Source organism: Melanaphis sacchari, unplaced genomic scaffold (assembly GCF_002803265.2).
Source record: "Melanaphis sacchari strain LSU unplaced genomic scaffold, SCAv2.0 Contig47_pilon_pilon, whole genome shotgun sequence".
Taxonomy (NCBI): Eukaryota; Metazoa; Arthropoda; class Insecta; order Hemiptera; family Aphididae; genus Melanaphis; species Melanaphis sacchari.
The window spans coordinates 1,155,161-1,171,018 of NW_020271320.1; the positions used below are offsets into that span (position 1 = coordinate 1,155,161).

Here is a 15,858-nt window from a genome sequence, read left to right on the forward strand (position 1 = left end):
ATAAAACAAACCGCAATAAAAAGAATTTTATTTTCGTGTATTTTTTTTTTTTTTTTTTTACTTGAAATTCAATGTAGCATTTTATAATACTAAATTCTGCAGGACCGTTTATTATTATTATCATCATCATTACCATTTATACAACTGCAAAGACGATAACATTCCGGGTCAGGTGATTTGTTTTATTCAAGCAACACACAATTTGCAAATAATAAACGTTTACTTAAGATAGTTTTGATGTTTATCGACTATAGCACAATATTATGTTAATAATATAAAATTCTCATTATTTCCAGTATTATATTTACTCGAAATACATATTATTATCTAATATTATATTATTATTATTATTATTATTATTATTATTATACGCATTTTTGCTTTCGTCACACATTTAATACAATACAAAGATATTGACTGTACTTGCATTATACATTTCGAAACAGCCACATACGTATTATAATATTTTATTTCAATCGCATTTTGCAGAGTAACACCGCAATTACATATTATCATGTTTAATAATATATACCTATATTTAAATTTAATGCATAAGTATAATAACAATATAAATATATCGGTGTGTATTGTATATTTGTTGACAATTATTGTAGAAAATACGTCACTGGAAAAAAAATTCACACGAACGTAAACGACTTTTTTTTCGCCGGGGCTCATTAATGTTATTGTGAGAAAATAAAATTTATTGCGAAATGGACACGAAAACGAGCAATTTTTCCGGTGAAGACGCCACTTATTAGAATATTAAATTACTATATATTATTATAAACAACACATTGCGAAAAAAAATACTTATTCTAACGTTGAGTATAATATGATTATATATTATTATAATATTATGCGCGTCATACGTATTATAATATCATATCATACACGACGTACCATACGTACTTAGATACCTACTATACCTACAACCATACTATCTATATCTAATTGTAATAACCATTTTTCGTGTGCGGTCGATTACGCGAATTGATATAATATGCTAGTAGGAATTCCTATCAATAGGAGAAGCTTTAGTAAAATGATTGAAAAAACAATTCGAAATCAAATCCATGGTAATTGGATTGTATTTTTTTTTTAAATCTATAGAACTAAAAAATACGTATTTTTGGACTAATATCGAGTACAAAGTTATAGGTACCTACATAATATAATACTCGTGTATTGATTTACTGACTACAGGGCTAATCAAATATTTGTATAACAGAGATAGTTGATTGAATTCACGTCAAAAACTCCGTACAATAATTTGATAACAATTACTAGTGACACTTATACACTCATAAATTACGATATATATTTTCGATACTCAGATCTTCACAGACATTGTAGTTTAGATTTTGAGCGAAACAATGAATGTATTGATTTACAATGTGTTTTTGTTATTATTAATTTTTTAACTGCCATACATTTTTGAGGTTTTAAACTTTGAGGGCATGATTTTTAGTAGACAATTTATTTGATACATTAGAGGATCAAAAACAAAATTAAGGAAACACAGACATTTTTATGAAAAAAACGATTTTTAATAAAATTTATGTTGTGTTTTGACGTGCAATCGAAAAATAAATTACCATAAAATCTTGAAATCTTTACCAGTTATTTATGATATTATTTCCTACATTTAGTATAATTTTCAAAATATTTTGTCTCTTGGACCTATTTATAAATATTTAAAATTTAAAAAGTTTATTTGTTTTTTTTTTCTAAAAATGTTGATCTAAAATTATTTTTTAGATTAAAATTTGAAAAGGTTTATCATACGTTGTTCATTTACCAATTCAAAAAATATAATTAAAGATCATTGAAGTTTTTAATCAAATTTTAAAATTTACGTTTTTTTTAAAAAAAAAAATTATTATTGTCGGTAAAAAGTTGTTTGCTGAGTCAAAATTCTTGAAAATGTAATATAAGATCCCACAAATTTTTTTTATATGCATAAAAATATTAAAAAATACATAGATACAATTTTTTTTTTAAAATAATATGCATTTGAAGTTCAAATTATTTTTACCAAACTACAAGTATTTTTTAGTTAAAAATGTATAAAATCTTCTATTTATAAAGCGAATGTTTATAAATATAATACAATGTCTCTTATGAGTATCTTATATAGTAATCTGGAACAAAAAATGTACAATCACAATTATTTTTTTATAGATATTTGTAGTTCTGATTTGGACTAATCAACGTATTTCAACGGTGAAATATATTATAATGTACATTATTTTTTTTTATTTTAGTTCAAAAAAAATTATTTAATGAATTTTTACTATAGGTACCTACGCACTGATATAGGCGACTTTGACAGGTCGTCTCCGTTCAGAATCGTTTTTCGTTTACAATTATATATGATTGAATTCATATTTAACCAATTCGAATCAGTGATGTACCTATGTATATAGTTGGTCGTTGCCCATTTTCCTGCCTTTTTTGTTGTTATTGAAATTTCGCTGTATTACACTGTATATAGTATATACGTACATCTATATTGTGATATGTTTAAAATATATCTTATAAAAAAAACTTCGACCATGTATGACTTCTCCGATGATTTGTCCGAATAAATTTGTAGTCGATGGATTTTCTATCACGAGTTAGTCTCTCCGACTTTGCCTTTTGGATTTTTTTTTTCGTCGGGTTGAAACGCGTACATACTCTCACGCGAATAATTATTATTAATATAACTGAAGTTACAAGCCGAACGCCGCTTTATAAATCACGTATTTATAATTAACCCACTATGTCATCCGTGGACCGTGACGTGTTTTCATTTAGTATATACAGCTATATCATTTAATACCATAATAATAATAATAATAATAATAAGGGTGTTTGTGCGAGTAGCTTTCTCTTTCCTCACTCTCACTCACTCTCTCTCAGTTTTTATTCTCGGGTTTCGCTCGTCGTGTGTCGCTATTATATATAGTTACATTTTTGCCCCTTAATTAGGTATAAGCGTAGGATGTTAAAATCGTATTGCGAATGCGCCTCGATAATAAATATTTTGATTTACGTCGCATTTTCGTATAAAAAACAATACATATTACATATACCTAATCACAAGCCTTATAACAAATATCAGAGTATGTTGAATATGTGATACAAAATTAAACACCAAACAATAGAATCGCTGGGGTTAAACATTTGAAAAAAAAAATGAATTTTTATAGAATTTTAATATATTTACAATGTACACGTATATTGTATAATAAATTGAAATAATTGTGTGTGTTTATATTGTATTGCATATCTTATGAAAATATTAATTTTTTTCGTATATCAATGATTGTTGTAAAAATTAATCTACCTTTATGTGTTTTAATTTACAAATGTTTAAATTGTATCATCATTAATCATAAGTTGAAATTTTCTACATAATTTTAAAATTAAAAAATATCCCTTTAGAATTAAAAAAACACAATATGCACTATAAACTTTTAATGTTTTTTTTAAGTATTCAAAAAATTAATTTTGGCTTACATAGTAATAAATTTAAGAGCCTCCAAAAAAATTTGTAGATGCAATTTAATAATACATGAAAATAACTTTGTCGCAATCGTTCATATGAGTACTTAATTATCGAACTACACTATTTATACCTAAATGGCTAAACCAAAATGTTTGAATTGCACTCAAGTTAAAAATCGGTATTATTTTCGAATTGCACTCGATCCGTTCATTCCGTAGAACTCATAAATATTCATTTTGGTTGAATACATGAAATTTGAATGTCGTACTATTTGTATGATTTAGTATTACGATTACGTTATTACACAACATAACTAATTCCTGATTTAAAAGTAAGTGTAAATATTTATTAAATTGCATATATATATAATTTTATATTATTATTTTGAAATCATAACTATGAAGGTAGTATCGACTTATTGACTTTGAAAATATTAAATAATTACTCATTTTATATTAATGTTCATTATTTATTGAAAAGTGAATATACTTTAATAATATTGCTTTTAAATTATAGCTTATCAAATTAATATTAAAAACAAAAAAATCCTCTTCTAACCATTGAATAATAATTTTTATTATTCATCAATAATTAAATTTATGAAATATGAAATATTTAAAATGAGTGCAATTTGAAATTATTTGTTGGTATGATATCAATAAATGACAATGAACTCAGTGCAATTTGCCTATAACAACTATTATAAATCCTTTTAAATATTTGTAATAAAATTTAATTACCCAAGAGTGACGAAAATTATCGAAGTTCTTATAGTTTATATAAAATGTGTAATTATTTAGAATAATACGATTGTTATTATTCATTTATTTTTGAACATTGGACGTTATCGATTAATTCGTACTACCACTTTTTATTCAGTTCAAAGTGCCAAAATCGAACAAAATAAAACTATTATCACGATTTATTGTCGATTACACTGTGATATTAAATAATGCATTAGATTTTGCAGTGTAGAATTAAACTTTGCTGCAAGCAGCGGAGATGCACGCTTAATCGCTGTGTCTATTAACACCAACGTTTTTCACAATATTTTTTATTTTTCTACACGCGATTATTGATGTTATCGATATTCAAAGTCTTATTCTCTAACTGCAGTAAACGGCTTAACATTTGTACATTACTATTATTATTTATTACAGTACAAAAGAATAACTATTTTCTGTTGCGTTTTCGCACACACGTTTCATCCAATTATCAATAATTTAATATAGCTATATTCAAGGTCGTAATTGTGGAGAGGGAGTTCATCTCCCGAAACTCTTATAAAAAATATATCAATTTTAAATGTAAATGTTGGAAATTTTAACAAGAATTATTCTGTTTCTTTGTTAAAATATTGAACTTCCCTATACCACTCATGAAATTTATTTTCAATTATTGTCTTAATTATTCTCTGATACTCAGTCGAATTCTACGCAAACTCACTCTATCGAACTTTCTTGATTTATATTATAATTCAAGTTGTTCAAGTTATGGTATCAACGATAAAATATCATCCATCCATATTATATTATACGTATACAATTATTGCGATTCTTCATTTTTTTTTTTTCAATGAAAAAGTTGTTAGGTCTTATTGATGAAAAATTTTGGAATTTTATTTCGAGAACAATAAACACACACGCACAAATATATATTTATATATATATATATATCTATTATAGATTAATATATTAGTTTTTATTAAGTAAAAGATAATTTTCATTTGACGTCCATACAGGCAGTTAATTATTTTGCAATTAGCTGTAAATAAAATCACTCAAAATAAGTGACGAATAACATGAATAATAATAATAATTATAAGCAAAAAAACATTCCCCATATATCTAAGTCTGACTACACATTATTAGGATTATTTTAGTGTTGTTATAATATGTGCTTGGCATTTTCACAAGGAATTCGCGTTTGGAGAGTTGGCTATGGAGCGCTTCGCCGGCGCACAGCAATAGAACTGATCGTTGCACACGAAGTTATACATGTCAACCAAAAAAATGGTTTTGGCGTCCAGTTGTTGGCAGTTGTACGGCAAATCGAAGTCATGTTTCCTAGTCAAGTCGTTGATGTCGCTTGGGTGTAAGTACGGCCAGTATTCCACCATGTTCACTTGATCCTGAATGATAAAAACGTTAGTCAATATGTCTGGTTTTATATACGTAATTATATTCAACGTGACAAAAAAAAAAAAAAAAAAAAAAACAATTTTGTTTTTAGAAATAACAAGCTACAACACCGATTTAATAATTAAATTCAAATTAATATATATTTTCGACCTAGTCCATTTCTATGCGTCACTGCGTTAGAGTATGTATATCGATAATAGAAAACACGCAACGATTGTAACTTTATTCAGCATAGAAATCAAACTTAAAATATAAATCACTGATACATTACTGCCTGTACCTATTAAATTGTAATTTACGAGTATCTATTTTTTAACCGAGTCTTGGTGCGATAGAACACTTTGGCTTAGATAAATATAGCTTTTAAACTATTATGTGTCACTGATGTTATATTCTACATAATATGTATACGTTAAGTTATACATAGTATTATGAACTATAACATAATATAGGTAAAAGATTTAAATTAATTTTAACGATTTCGATAAACATTGTTCGCAAGTTACAACAAACCTATGCTTGAGTAATGTATAGAAATATTTTAAGAGAACACTCACAATGCCGTAGAGCTATATATATATATATATATATATATATATATATTATTATTATTAATAATTATTGTTCAGATGATAGAACTGTGACGATAGCTATACAAATATCGTCTCGATCTCGCGATTGTTTATGTAAGTATACTCACTTTACTCAAAGATCTTTTGGGTGATTCTTGAATATCGTTATTCCTACGACCGATCCTGGGCACCGACTTCGATGCCTTCAAAAAAAATTCCTCTCCTGCGAACCCACGGCGAATAATCTTTGGGTACACACTTGCGTCCTTCATTATAACGTCACTGGCCGTTTCGAACTGATCACTGCGTTCGATCCTGGATGCGGACTGTCTGTCGTCCATGTCCGTCAACCAAATATTTTGTACTTTTTTCTCTGGGTATTGGTTGATCGACATTACGCGCAGTATTTGCAAACACACCAAACCTACAAAAGTGCAGGCAATATAGGTTTGATTAGATTTGTAAATATTATTTAATATGCTTGTCATTATTATTATTATTATTATTATTATTTATAGCATAATATTGTAATTTTAGACAGTACCATCGTTAAGGTAATTCGTGTAGCAAAAATTGTAAATACCGATACAAAAGTTAATACCTAGTATGTACCTAAATAAATTACGTTTCGAACGAGGTCATTGTGGAAATAGTTTTATAGATGTTTGGAGAATTGTCGGGAAAAAATTTTGCTCAGGACTTTTAAGTGAGTAAAACATAAAATGTGTTACAAAATACTAGAAAAATGTAGAAACACATTTTTTTTTTTTTTTTTTTGGTTTGCGTAAGAATAAGCCATTAAAAAAGAAAAGAAAAAAAAACAATTAAAATATATGAATAATAATAATTTTACTTTGATTTATAAACCGTTTTACTCGAATGATTGATTCGTAATCTAGCTAGCTGTTATGATAAATAACTAAATGTTATAAGATTATCTATCGATAAACATAAAATTAAAACACATTTATATAACTTTTTATTCATATTATTATGATTTATATGGTCATGTCCTCATTAAATTATAATAATGTATAATTATAATCACACGCGAACGTCGCGAACGCAAGTATGTTTTGATACTTAAAATGTCTTATAAATGTATATATTATGATATTTATTCGTATTTTTTATTTTATGTGTCTGAAATGATCTCGTTTGACAACAGATGATTTTTTTTTTTTAATGTATGATGATATAATGATAATAATTTAATTATTTGTACCTAATTAATTGATTTTAATTATTACTTAATAGCATATTTCGTATTGCATAATCTATCAATAATAAATACGTGAGAATATATTTTTAATAAAGTTTGCTTACTAAAATGAACAATATCTTTTGATTTTAGGATGAACAATTATTCCAATAATTATTAAATGTTTAACATTAATCGTATTATTATATTATTATCCTATTAATAAAGCGAACAGCATAACATTGCACGTAAATAACGAGAAGTATTTAGATGAAATATTTTAATTTATAATAATTGCTGATTTCTTAGTAAACTATTATTATAAAAAGTTTTTGTTGTTTTTGCCCTTCAAACAACAGTTATTTATTCGCCAATACCATTATAATGACGTGCACGCGTATTCTTTCATTTTTATGTAACTCTTTGATGTCTTATTATTATCTAATGTATTTTAGTGTATTTTTATGTATTGTTCTTAATAAAAACTTATTTTTGTTTTATTATAATATACATACAAAATTGTTACTTATATGCGCAAACCTATGATTTCCATAACAACTTTTAGAGCAATTGACAGTTGTCACATATTTATTATTAAATATTAAATCACTTATTTTTGATATTTATTTCGTTTTCATTGAATAAGATTTAATATAAGTTTTAGAAATAAATATAAATACATTTTGCAATAATTTGTTTTTGAAATATTATCGATAAAAATTTTGGAATTCAATCTCTAACAATGTTCAGACGCACATTATTTCCATGTATACCAAAAACGATGTTAAAAAATGAATTTCTATGATGCAGACTTTAACGTTATAGTAACTAAATAATTCATGTGAAATATTATGGTAATACCCGTTTCGTGGGTAGAAGGAAGGGGGCAATAGCATTACATACATTTTTAAAAGTATTAGAAAAGTTAAAGACGTTACGTAATAATTGACCTTGTTAAATTCTAAATTAAGTACAATAAAACACAAATAAATAAAATCAACCAATTATGACATAATTATATATTGTATACGAGACATTTTTAAGGAATTTATTTTAAGTTTCTACAATTATGAGTGTATTAGTATGATCGTTTTGGAAGCGAAGGTTAGATTCCTCTCGAGAAACCCATTCTGTAATATTTATAGTATAAGATGTACGTAATAGTAAAGTTTATTAAGTAAATTATATTATGATTTAAGTACTAGGAGCAGCTACATAGACTTGATTAGAAACTAAGTCATTATAATTATAATAATATCATACCATAGTATATTTTATATTATTATAGTTTATTAATACTTTATAGTATAGACAATAGGTACATACCCTTAACTACACACCTTATACGTGTCAATAATAACGAATGGTATAACATGATTTTATTTTTGTAAATTTGTTTCAACAATATACATTTCTTTTATATACGGACTAGGGGGCTAGATGACCCGTGGAGCCGAACTTGATAGGTACTCGATATTCGATATTTTATTTATTACAATTTTATTATTGTAATAAAATATTTGCTTTGATATATAATGTTACTGACTCTACGATGTTAATTACAATAAACTCTATTTAGATACCTAAATTACCATTATTATATTTTGTTTGTCTACCCGCCTACTTAATGAGTGTTATGTAAATATTACCTTAAATATTATAATAGCCCTTACTTAACATCCGACCACGATTATATCGTATGATCATAACATGTTATTTTTTATTACAATAAAAATGTAAAGATAAATAATATGAACTTCCATTAAAATGTCATAATTTAAAAAAAAAAAAAATCTTAAAAATATTATAGCTAGTGCATAACGATTTGCCTATTTTAAAGTACTATTCTTCCCTTATTTTTACGTTAAAATATATTTTCTTTAATAAACGTAGAGAAACAAACAAAAAAAGACAGTAAAAAAAAAAAAAAAAAAAAAAAATGTATTTAAGCAAAGTCATATAATATTAATTTTAAATTATTTTTTGCAATATCAGGGTTTTTAGTTGTACACTATATACTCGTGTGAATATTCTTTATTTGTATTATTTATTATCAAGATTATAATATAATAATCATCAAATCAATATTAAAAGATACTTTCAGCATTAACGCAATTTATAATGCATGCTATTTAAAACGTAATTACTAATATTAAAAATTCGTTAGTCAACAACAGTTGTTAAAAATAAATATATTTATTAAACTCTGCAAATCTGAAATTAGTAATAAAATTAATTTAATTTTTTATAGTATTATTACCACGTATACATTTTAACGTTTAGTTTCTATCGTATCTCATACTTAACATTATATTGTTTTGATACATACCGCGACATTTTTAGGTCTAAGTCAATCATATTTTCAAATGAACATAATAATACTTAATAGTTTATTGTTTACTGTTTATCATTACTAAATCTTTATTTGTATATCATACATTACATAATATTTTTTCTTTCATATCTGGTTTTATTTATGTATTGTACCTATTCTTATTTTATTAAATACTCATTATCTGTAACACACTTTATAATATGTAAAAGGACTAGTTTCTTTAATTATAAATAAATAAACCAACATTAAAAATTAATTTAATGATACTGAGTTAAATTAATTTTATTGTAGAATACTCAGTTAAAATTAACCTAACCCACTATTATAATGACGCATAATGGACCTAAAATTTAAAAGGCTTTGTACATATAATATTTTTATCATCTAAAATAGTCTTACATTTATCTATTTGATTATATTTATTAAGTCGTAGAAATTATCTATGATTGAACTTGTAATAATCAGATATAAAATAAATAATTTTATTTAATCATTAAACGATATCATATTTAATCGATAAATTAAGACAAAAACTAATTATTCGATTGAGTTAGGTAAGTGTGAAGGTTACCATATAATAATTCAAAATATCTACTACATAGTTACAAGCTAGATGTACATTTTCTTATACTTGTATCCATATGCATAACGATGGTGGAGCAGGGAGGAGGGAATGTGTAAGCTTTACGTTAAAATCGAAAGTTCGCTAAGCCGTTGCCACCCTGATTGAAATCCTAGCCACGTCTATGCTTTTATCGTTTATTATTACCTAAATATCTTATTCGTCTATTAATATATATATTTTATATATTCATTAATTATTTCAAACATTATTTGCTATTATAAATTATATTTAATAATATTTATATGAAATAGTTACCGATAATTGTCAAGTATCCCCTCATTATTATTTTGTATATCGACTTCCGGTTCAATGAAGAAATGATCTGGAAAAAAAAACAAATAATAATTATAGCATATTAATAAATACCATCCAACATGTTTTACGAAATTTTTCAAAATGCTTTATTGTTCGCATAATTATTATACTCGTATGATTACAGTTGGAGTTCCGAGTCGATATTATTGCGGGTGACGAAACGATTAATTAAAATATACTTATTCAGTGTAATACATTTTTAATCGCACGTTTTTATTATAAACGTATGTTATATATACGTATATATATATATATATTATTGTTCTTTTCAAAACCGTCATTAATTTATTTTTCCGGGACGCGTCTATCCACGCATTTCGATTACTCGAAGAATTTCAATATTAATATTATTGAGACAAAACAACGCGTTTGGTTAAAAGTGGATTTTGATGAATCTTGTTTCCGGTATTCCGTTTGTTGGGTGCTGACGCGCGCCAATAGTGTGTTTTAATCAATGAAAATAATTTGACCATGAATTATTATCGTGTGTTGACTATTTTGTTTTTTCCCCTCCCCCAAATGTGTCTTTAGAATAAATTGATGTTATATATACCATCCCAATGTATGTACGTGCATCGTATACAATTTAATTGTCAATAATAATTGCAAATTTTTTATAGTTTACGCAGTTGCGTATTATTTTATATATATATATTCAAATAAAGAGCTTGAATGATTCACTCGTACATAGAACTGTTGTACGTTTGTGGATTTTTTTGAAAATTCGTACACGTTATGTTTACGTTGGACACATCGATAGTCATTAGTTTGTTAATCGGAATCGTTCCAACAGAATTTTACGTCTCAAATATTTACATGTATAAAAACAAAATAGTAATAATAAAAATAATAATCAGCTCCTTTTATTTAATAACGCTGGGCAAGCAAATTTTTTCTATTCACAGGAATACGTTTCAATTGTTAAGGTTTTTGACGTCTACCGTTGTAATACTATATAATGTAGTATTTGCTTATATGCCAATGTTCTAAATGTTACGGTTTTTGCCCCCTCATTGTTTTTTTTTTTTTTTTTTTTTTTTTTTTTTTTTTTTTTTTCAACGCATAACACGTAATATCTATAACGCGCCCGACCTACAATAGCGATTTCCTAATTATTCGAGATATATCGTGTCGTATATGTGTGTGTGTGTGTGTGTGTGTGTGTGTGTATTCCTGCGACGGAAATAAAAAACTATCCGAATTATTGTATTGTACAACACTTTGTCGTACATCATTATAAAATATACGTATGGGAACATAAGTAGGTATATACACTGAAAACGGCCGGCGTAAGTCGCAATATTATATTATGATTTATCAAGTATATAAAAACTCACAGAAAATGTCGACTTGCAGTGTGGATGTGATGAGACTCCTCGACTGTTGATGTCCAATAACTACCTGTTTTCTCCGGACTTGCGTTCGTATTTAAAGAGCGAAATTTCAGCGGGAGGCAACGTGCCCACTTGTCGTGGAAAAAAAATGTACACACACGTGTGTACACAAATCGTGTTTTTCAAATATATAATATTATAATATCATGTGCATCATGATATAGGGGTACCCCCCCGAGCGAACAACCTTGTCGGACCTCGATATCCGTCAAGTGGGTACGTGATGGAGAATATCGATGTTTAACGTTGTAAAACCGCACAGCCGCGTATAGGCGTAGTTAAATTATTAGTACATAATATAGAGGTGTACAACACATACATAATATTTTTATAATAGCAGTAAAAATTAACATTGTTTTTTTGTTTTAGTTTATCATGATATTACTAAAAAAAAAAAAATAGGTACACGCGGACTTTATAAAATTATGCCGGTGCATAAATACAGTAAAAAGCAACTTGTTATATTATTATATCTGTTCGCAATCAGACGCGTGGTTATAATGTATCATACCAATATCCATTAGCAGTATAGGTCCAATTTTTACTGTATTATTTTTCTGGATAAATACTTAATTTTTACGATTTTAAAGTCTTAATTTTTCTCGACTAGGGTTGAAGTATATACAGCTGTACCTATACTTATTGCCATCGATAAAACACGATTTTGATAAATAGTTTGTTTTTGAGATTTATTTTTAATATAATTTTTATTCTGCACCGTAACCAGCATAATTATTATTGCATGCGTATTATGCCTACTATAATAGATACTACCAATAAAGTAAATCTCGTATAGTCTGTGCCTACTGCGCTTGTCCGAGAAAAATTATGCGGCGTGCAAAGATCTCGACAAAGATTTACAAATTTAGCTGTGATCCGTATCGAAAGTGTCTTGAGAAACAATTAGATTTGTAGATTTTCGTCTTAAGAATATTTATATTTTTTTATTGGATTTCAATTAAAATAAAAACAAATTGTTAATAATAATATGTGATGTGTGGTCACCGTGATACATATATTTTTATTGGTACTTAAGCACGCGCGCTCTCTACATCATTGCAGGGAAATAATAATTTTTAGCTATAGACCAACTACAGAAGACTGTTAACTACTCGATTCATTATATTATAATAGATTATATTGAAAGTGTTTTAACATTAATCGTTAATTTTTAAATATTAGAACTAATTCGATAGTACTTTCATATTCATAACAATTATATTATATTTAATGTTTTACGTCATGTATTCATATCAACGATTACATTTTTATCAAGATATTCCCTGTTGGGTTAATTGATAATAACTCTAAATTTTATTTCAATCCATTTATAATCCAATTGTGTTGAGACGAATAGAGTAGGTAGACGTTGTACAAAAAAGTTGGTTTATATCGTCCTCTTGTACGGTATAGTACGATATCCATAATTCATAAGACAGTATTATGTTACTTTCCTTATAATATGTTTACATTTAGCTATTACGCAATTTTATATAACTTGTAGTTTTAATTAAAAATAGCGATTTTTCTGTAACCGTACAACCATCGTGTTTATGCTTGCAAGTAAGATGACTAAATTAGAAACTTATACATAGATAAATTTAAGGTAATCTTAATATTTGCAATTATTTTTATTATTATTAATAACATTAGTATTTAGTATATAAGTATTAAGATATATTATACACTTACTATATGGTCATTATTTTTGAATTTTTGATTATTTTCAACAGTTTCGTTGCTTTCAAAATGCTCGTATAATATTATTGTGTTATATCAACTATTTAGATGTATTGCCACTTCGTCCACGAAAATATTAATATTTATAACATCAAACCTTTAATAATGTATTTTGATACATAAATAAATACATTTAATTTTGTAAAAGTTATAGTTTTTTCTAAAATTTATATCATTTTGCAAATATCTGCGACTAAGGTTTCGTACATCAAAACCCAAAGATAATTCTATAATCATGTCGCGTTTTTAGTAATCGTATAACGTAATAATGAACAAATTAAAAAAAAAATAGAATAAAAATATTTCACATAAGTATTGCTATTTATAATATTTTAAATATATATATTAATTTATTATTACGTAATGCTTTAACTAATAAACAAAAATTTTTCACTAGATTACTTCAAAATAGAAAACTAGTACAAAATTTATTAGCATTTATAATTATAAATGATATATATTTTTTTTTTTAAATTACTTGAAAAAAAAAGGAATAATTTTTAACCTATATGTTTAAAATAATACTCTCAAATCTAAACATTAAAACCTTATGTCTATAAGGAATATGTAAAAAATTACTCGTTATAGACGAATTAAAAGTATTTTTAACTTTATGATCTTTAGTCTCAAGGTCTTGGTTTGATATAATGTATAATTCATATTGAAGACTAATATGCTTTCTGTATTTATTATTTAAGAAATATAACATTTTGTATGAAATTAATTCTAGTTAATTCAAAGTTTAGGAACAAAATGTGTCTTTATAATTTGAATTTTTTATATTTGTTAAAGTCGTGTTTTATTCTTATAATTGCGATCTGAATTTTAATTTACTAACAAGTATAACATTTTGATGTATTTTGCGATGTAAATAATTATTTTACAATATAAACTAACCTCATAAAATATAATGATCTTATAATATGTATGTATTTAGACATGTTAAATTAAAAAAATATGATTGAAAGTTATATGCACTAAACATAATTTTACTAATTTCTATTACAATTATAAAACAAACAAAAAACATTTATATTATTGTAAACATAAATCTTTATTTTTATCTTAAAGTTGTTAAGTTGTTAAATAGATTGTATAATTTAACTAATTAAATTTAGCATGTAAATATTTCTAGTAATTAAAAATTTTATAAACGAATATATATTAATAATTAAAATATCAAATTTATTATTTATTTTTTTTAAATTAAGGAAATTTATGGGCAATGAACCAATCAAAATTTATAATCGAACGTGTTTTTAAATTTTAAACTTAAATATCCCAATTTTATGAACAATTTTAATGATTGATTCATCTATCAATATTTTAATATGTTGACTTATTATTGGAAAAATAATGGGTTATGTTGAAATGTAGAAACACGAAAACTAAAGCTGTATTCATATATGTGAGCAAAATTAAATTATGTATATGAATATATCCAAATTAACTTTTAACTTGAAAATATATAATGTAATATGTTGACTTCTGGGTAAATAATTCATTCATTAGTACAATTCGATTCATCTAAAACAAATATTAACTAATGTATACATAACATATTATGTACTAGTTAATTAGATGTGTTGTTAATGAATTTGTAAGTTTAATAATATAAACTTCTTAATAATTATGATGATTTCAATCGTTATAAAACTAAATACTACTAAGTACATAAAAAATTATAAGCGATCATTTTCTCATTGGTCAGTTACAATTTGTCATGATTATATCTCTTAACACTTTTTTTAACTTAATACGTTATAACAATACAAGAACTTTTTTAATTTCATATTCTGAAGTAGACTAATTTTCTAATGATTAATAAACAGTAAACATCGAATAGTTGCTATATATTTATAACATAATTTAAAATATATTATACATAGTATATTTGCAAATTATAATAAATAAGTTAATACGATAATGAATATGATGTTGTATTGTAATTTGTAAGTAAATATACAAATCATGACTATTGTATATTATGTAGTCATTAAAAACGTACAAAAATATATAATTCATAATTATTCTATTAA

General features: G+C 25.4%; 1 protein-coding gene across 1 annotated transcript; it reads right to left on the reverse strand.

Annotated features, from left to right (window-relative positions):
• Window positions 1–5,232: 5,232 nt before the first annotated feature.
• LOC112598347 lies at window positions 5,233–12,129 on the reverse strand. Its single transcript, XM_025344772.1, has 4 exons — window positions 12,023–12,129; window positions 10,626–10,692; window positions 6,338–6,633; window positions 5,233–5,627 (listed from the first exon to the last, which is right to left on the reverse strand). Exons 2-4 carry the CDS (start codon window positions 10,648–10,650, stop codon window positions 5,406–5,408), a joined length of 543 nt encoding a protein of 180 aa, XP_025200557.1. The 5' UTR covers window positions 10,651–10,692; window positions 12,023–12,129; the 3' UTR covers window positions 5,233–5,405.
• Window positions 12,130–15,858: the final 3,729 nt, after the last annotated feature.

Excerpts from the sequence above, each read along its gene's own strand:
- LOC112598347 (XM_025344772.1), bottom strand. The coding sequence starts at position 10,650 with ATGAGGGGATACTTGACAATTATCG. Across the intron at positions 6,634-10,625 it reads GGGATACTTGACAATTATCG|GTTTGGTGTGTTTGCAAATA; the intron begins GTAACTATTTCA and ends GCACTTTTGTAG. Across the intron at positions 5,628-6,337 it reads CCAAAAGATCTTTGAGTAAA|GATCAAGTGAACATGGTGGA; the intron begins GTGAGTATACTT and ends TTTATCATTCAG.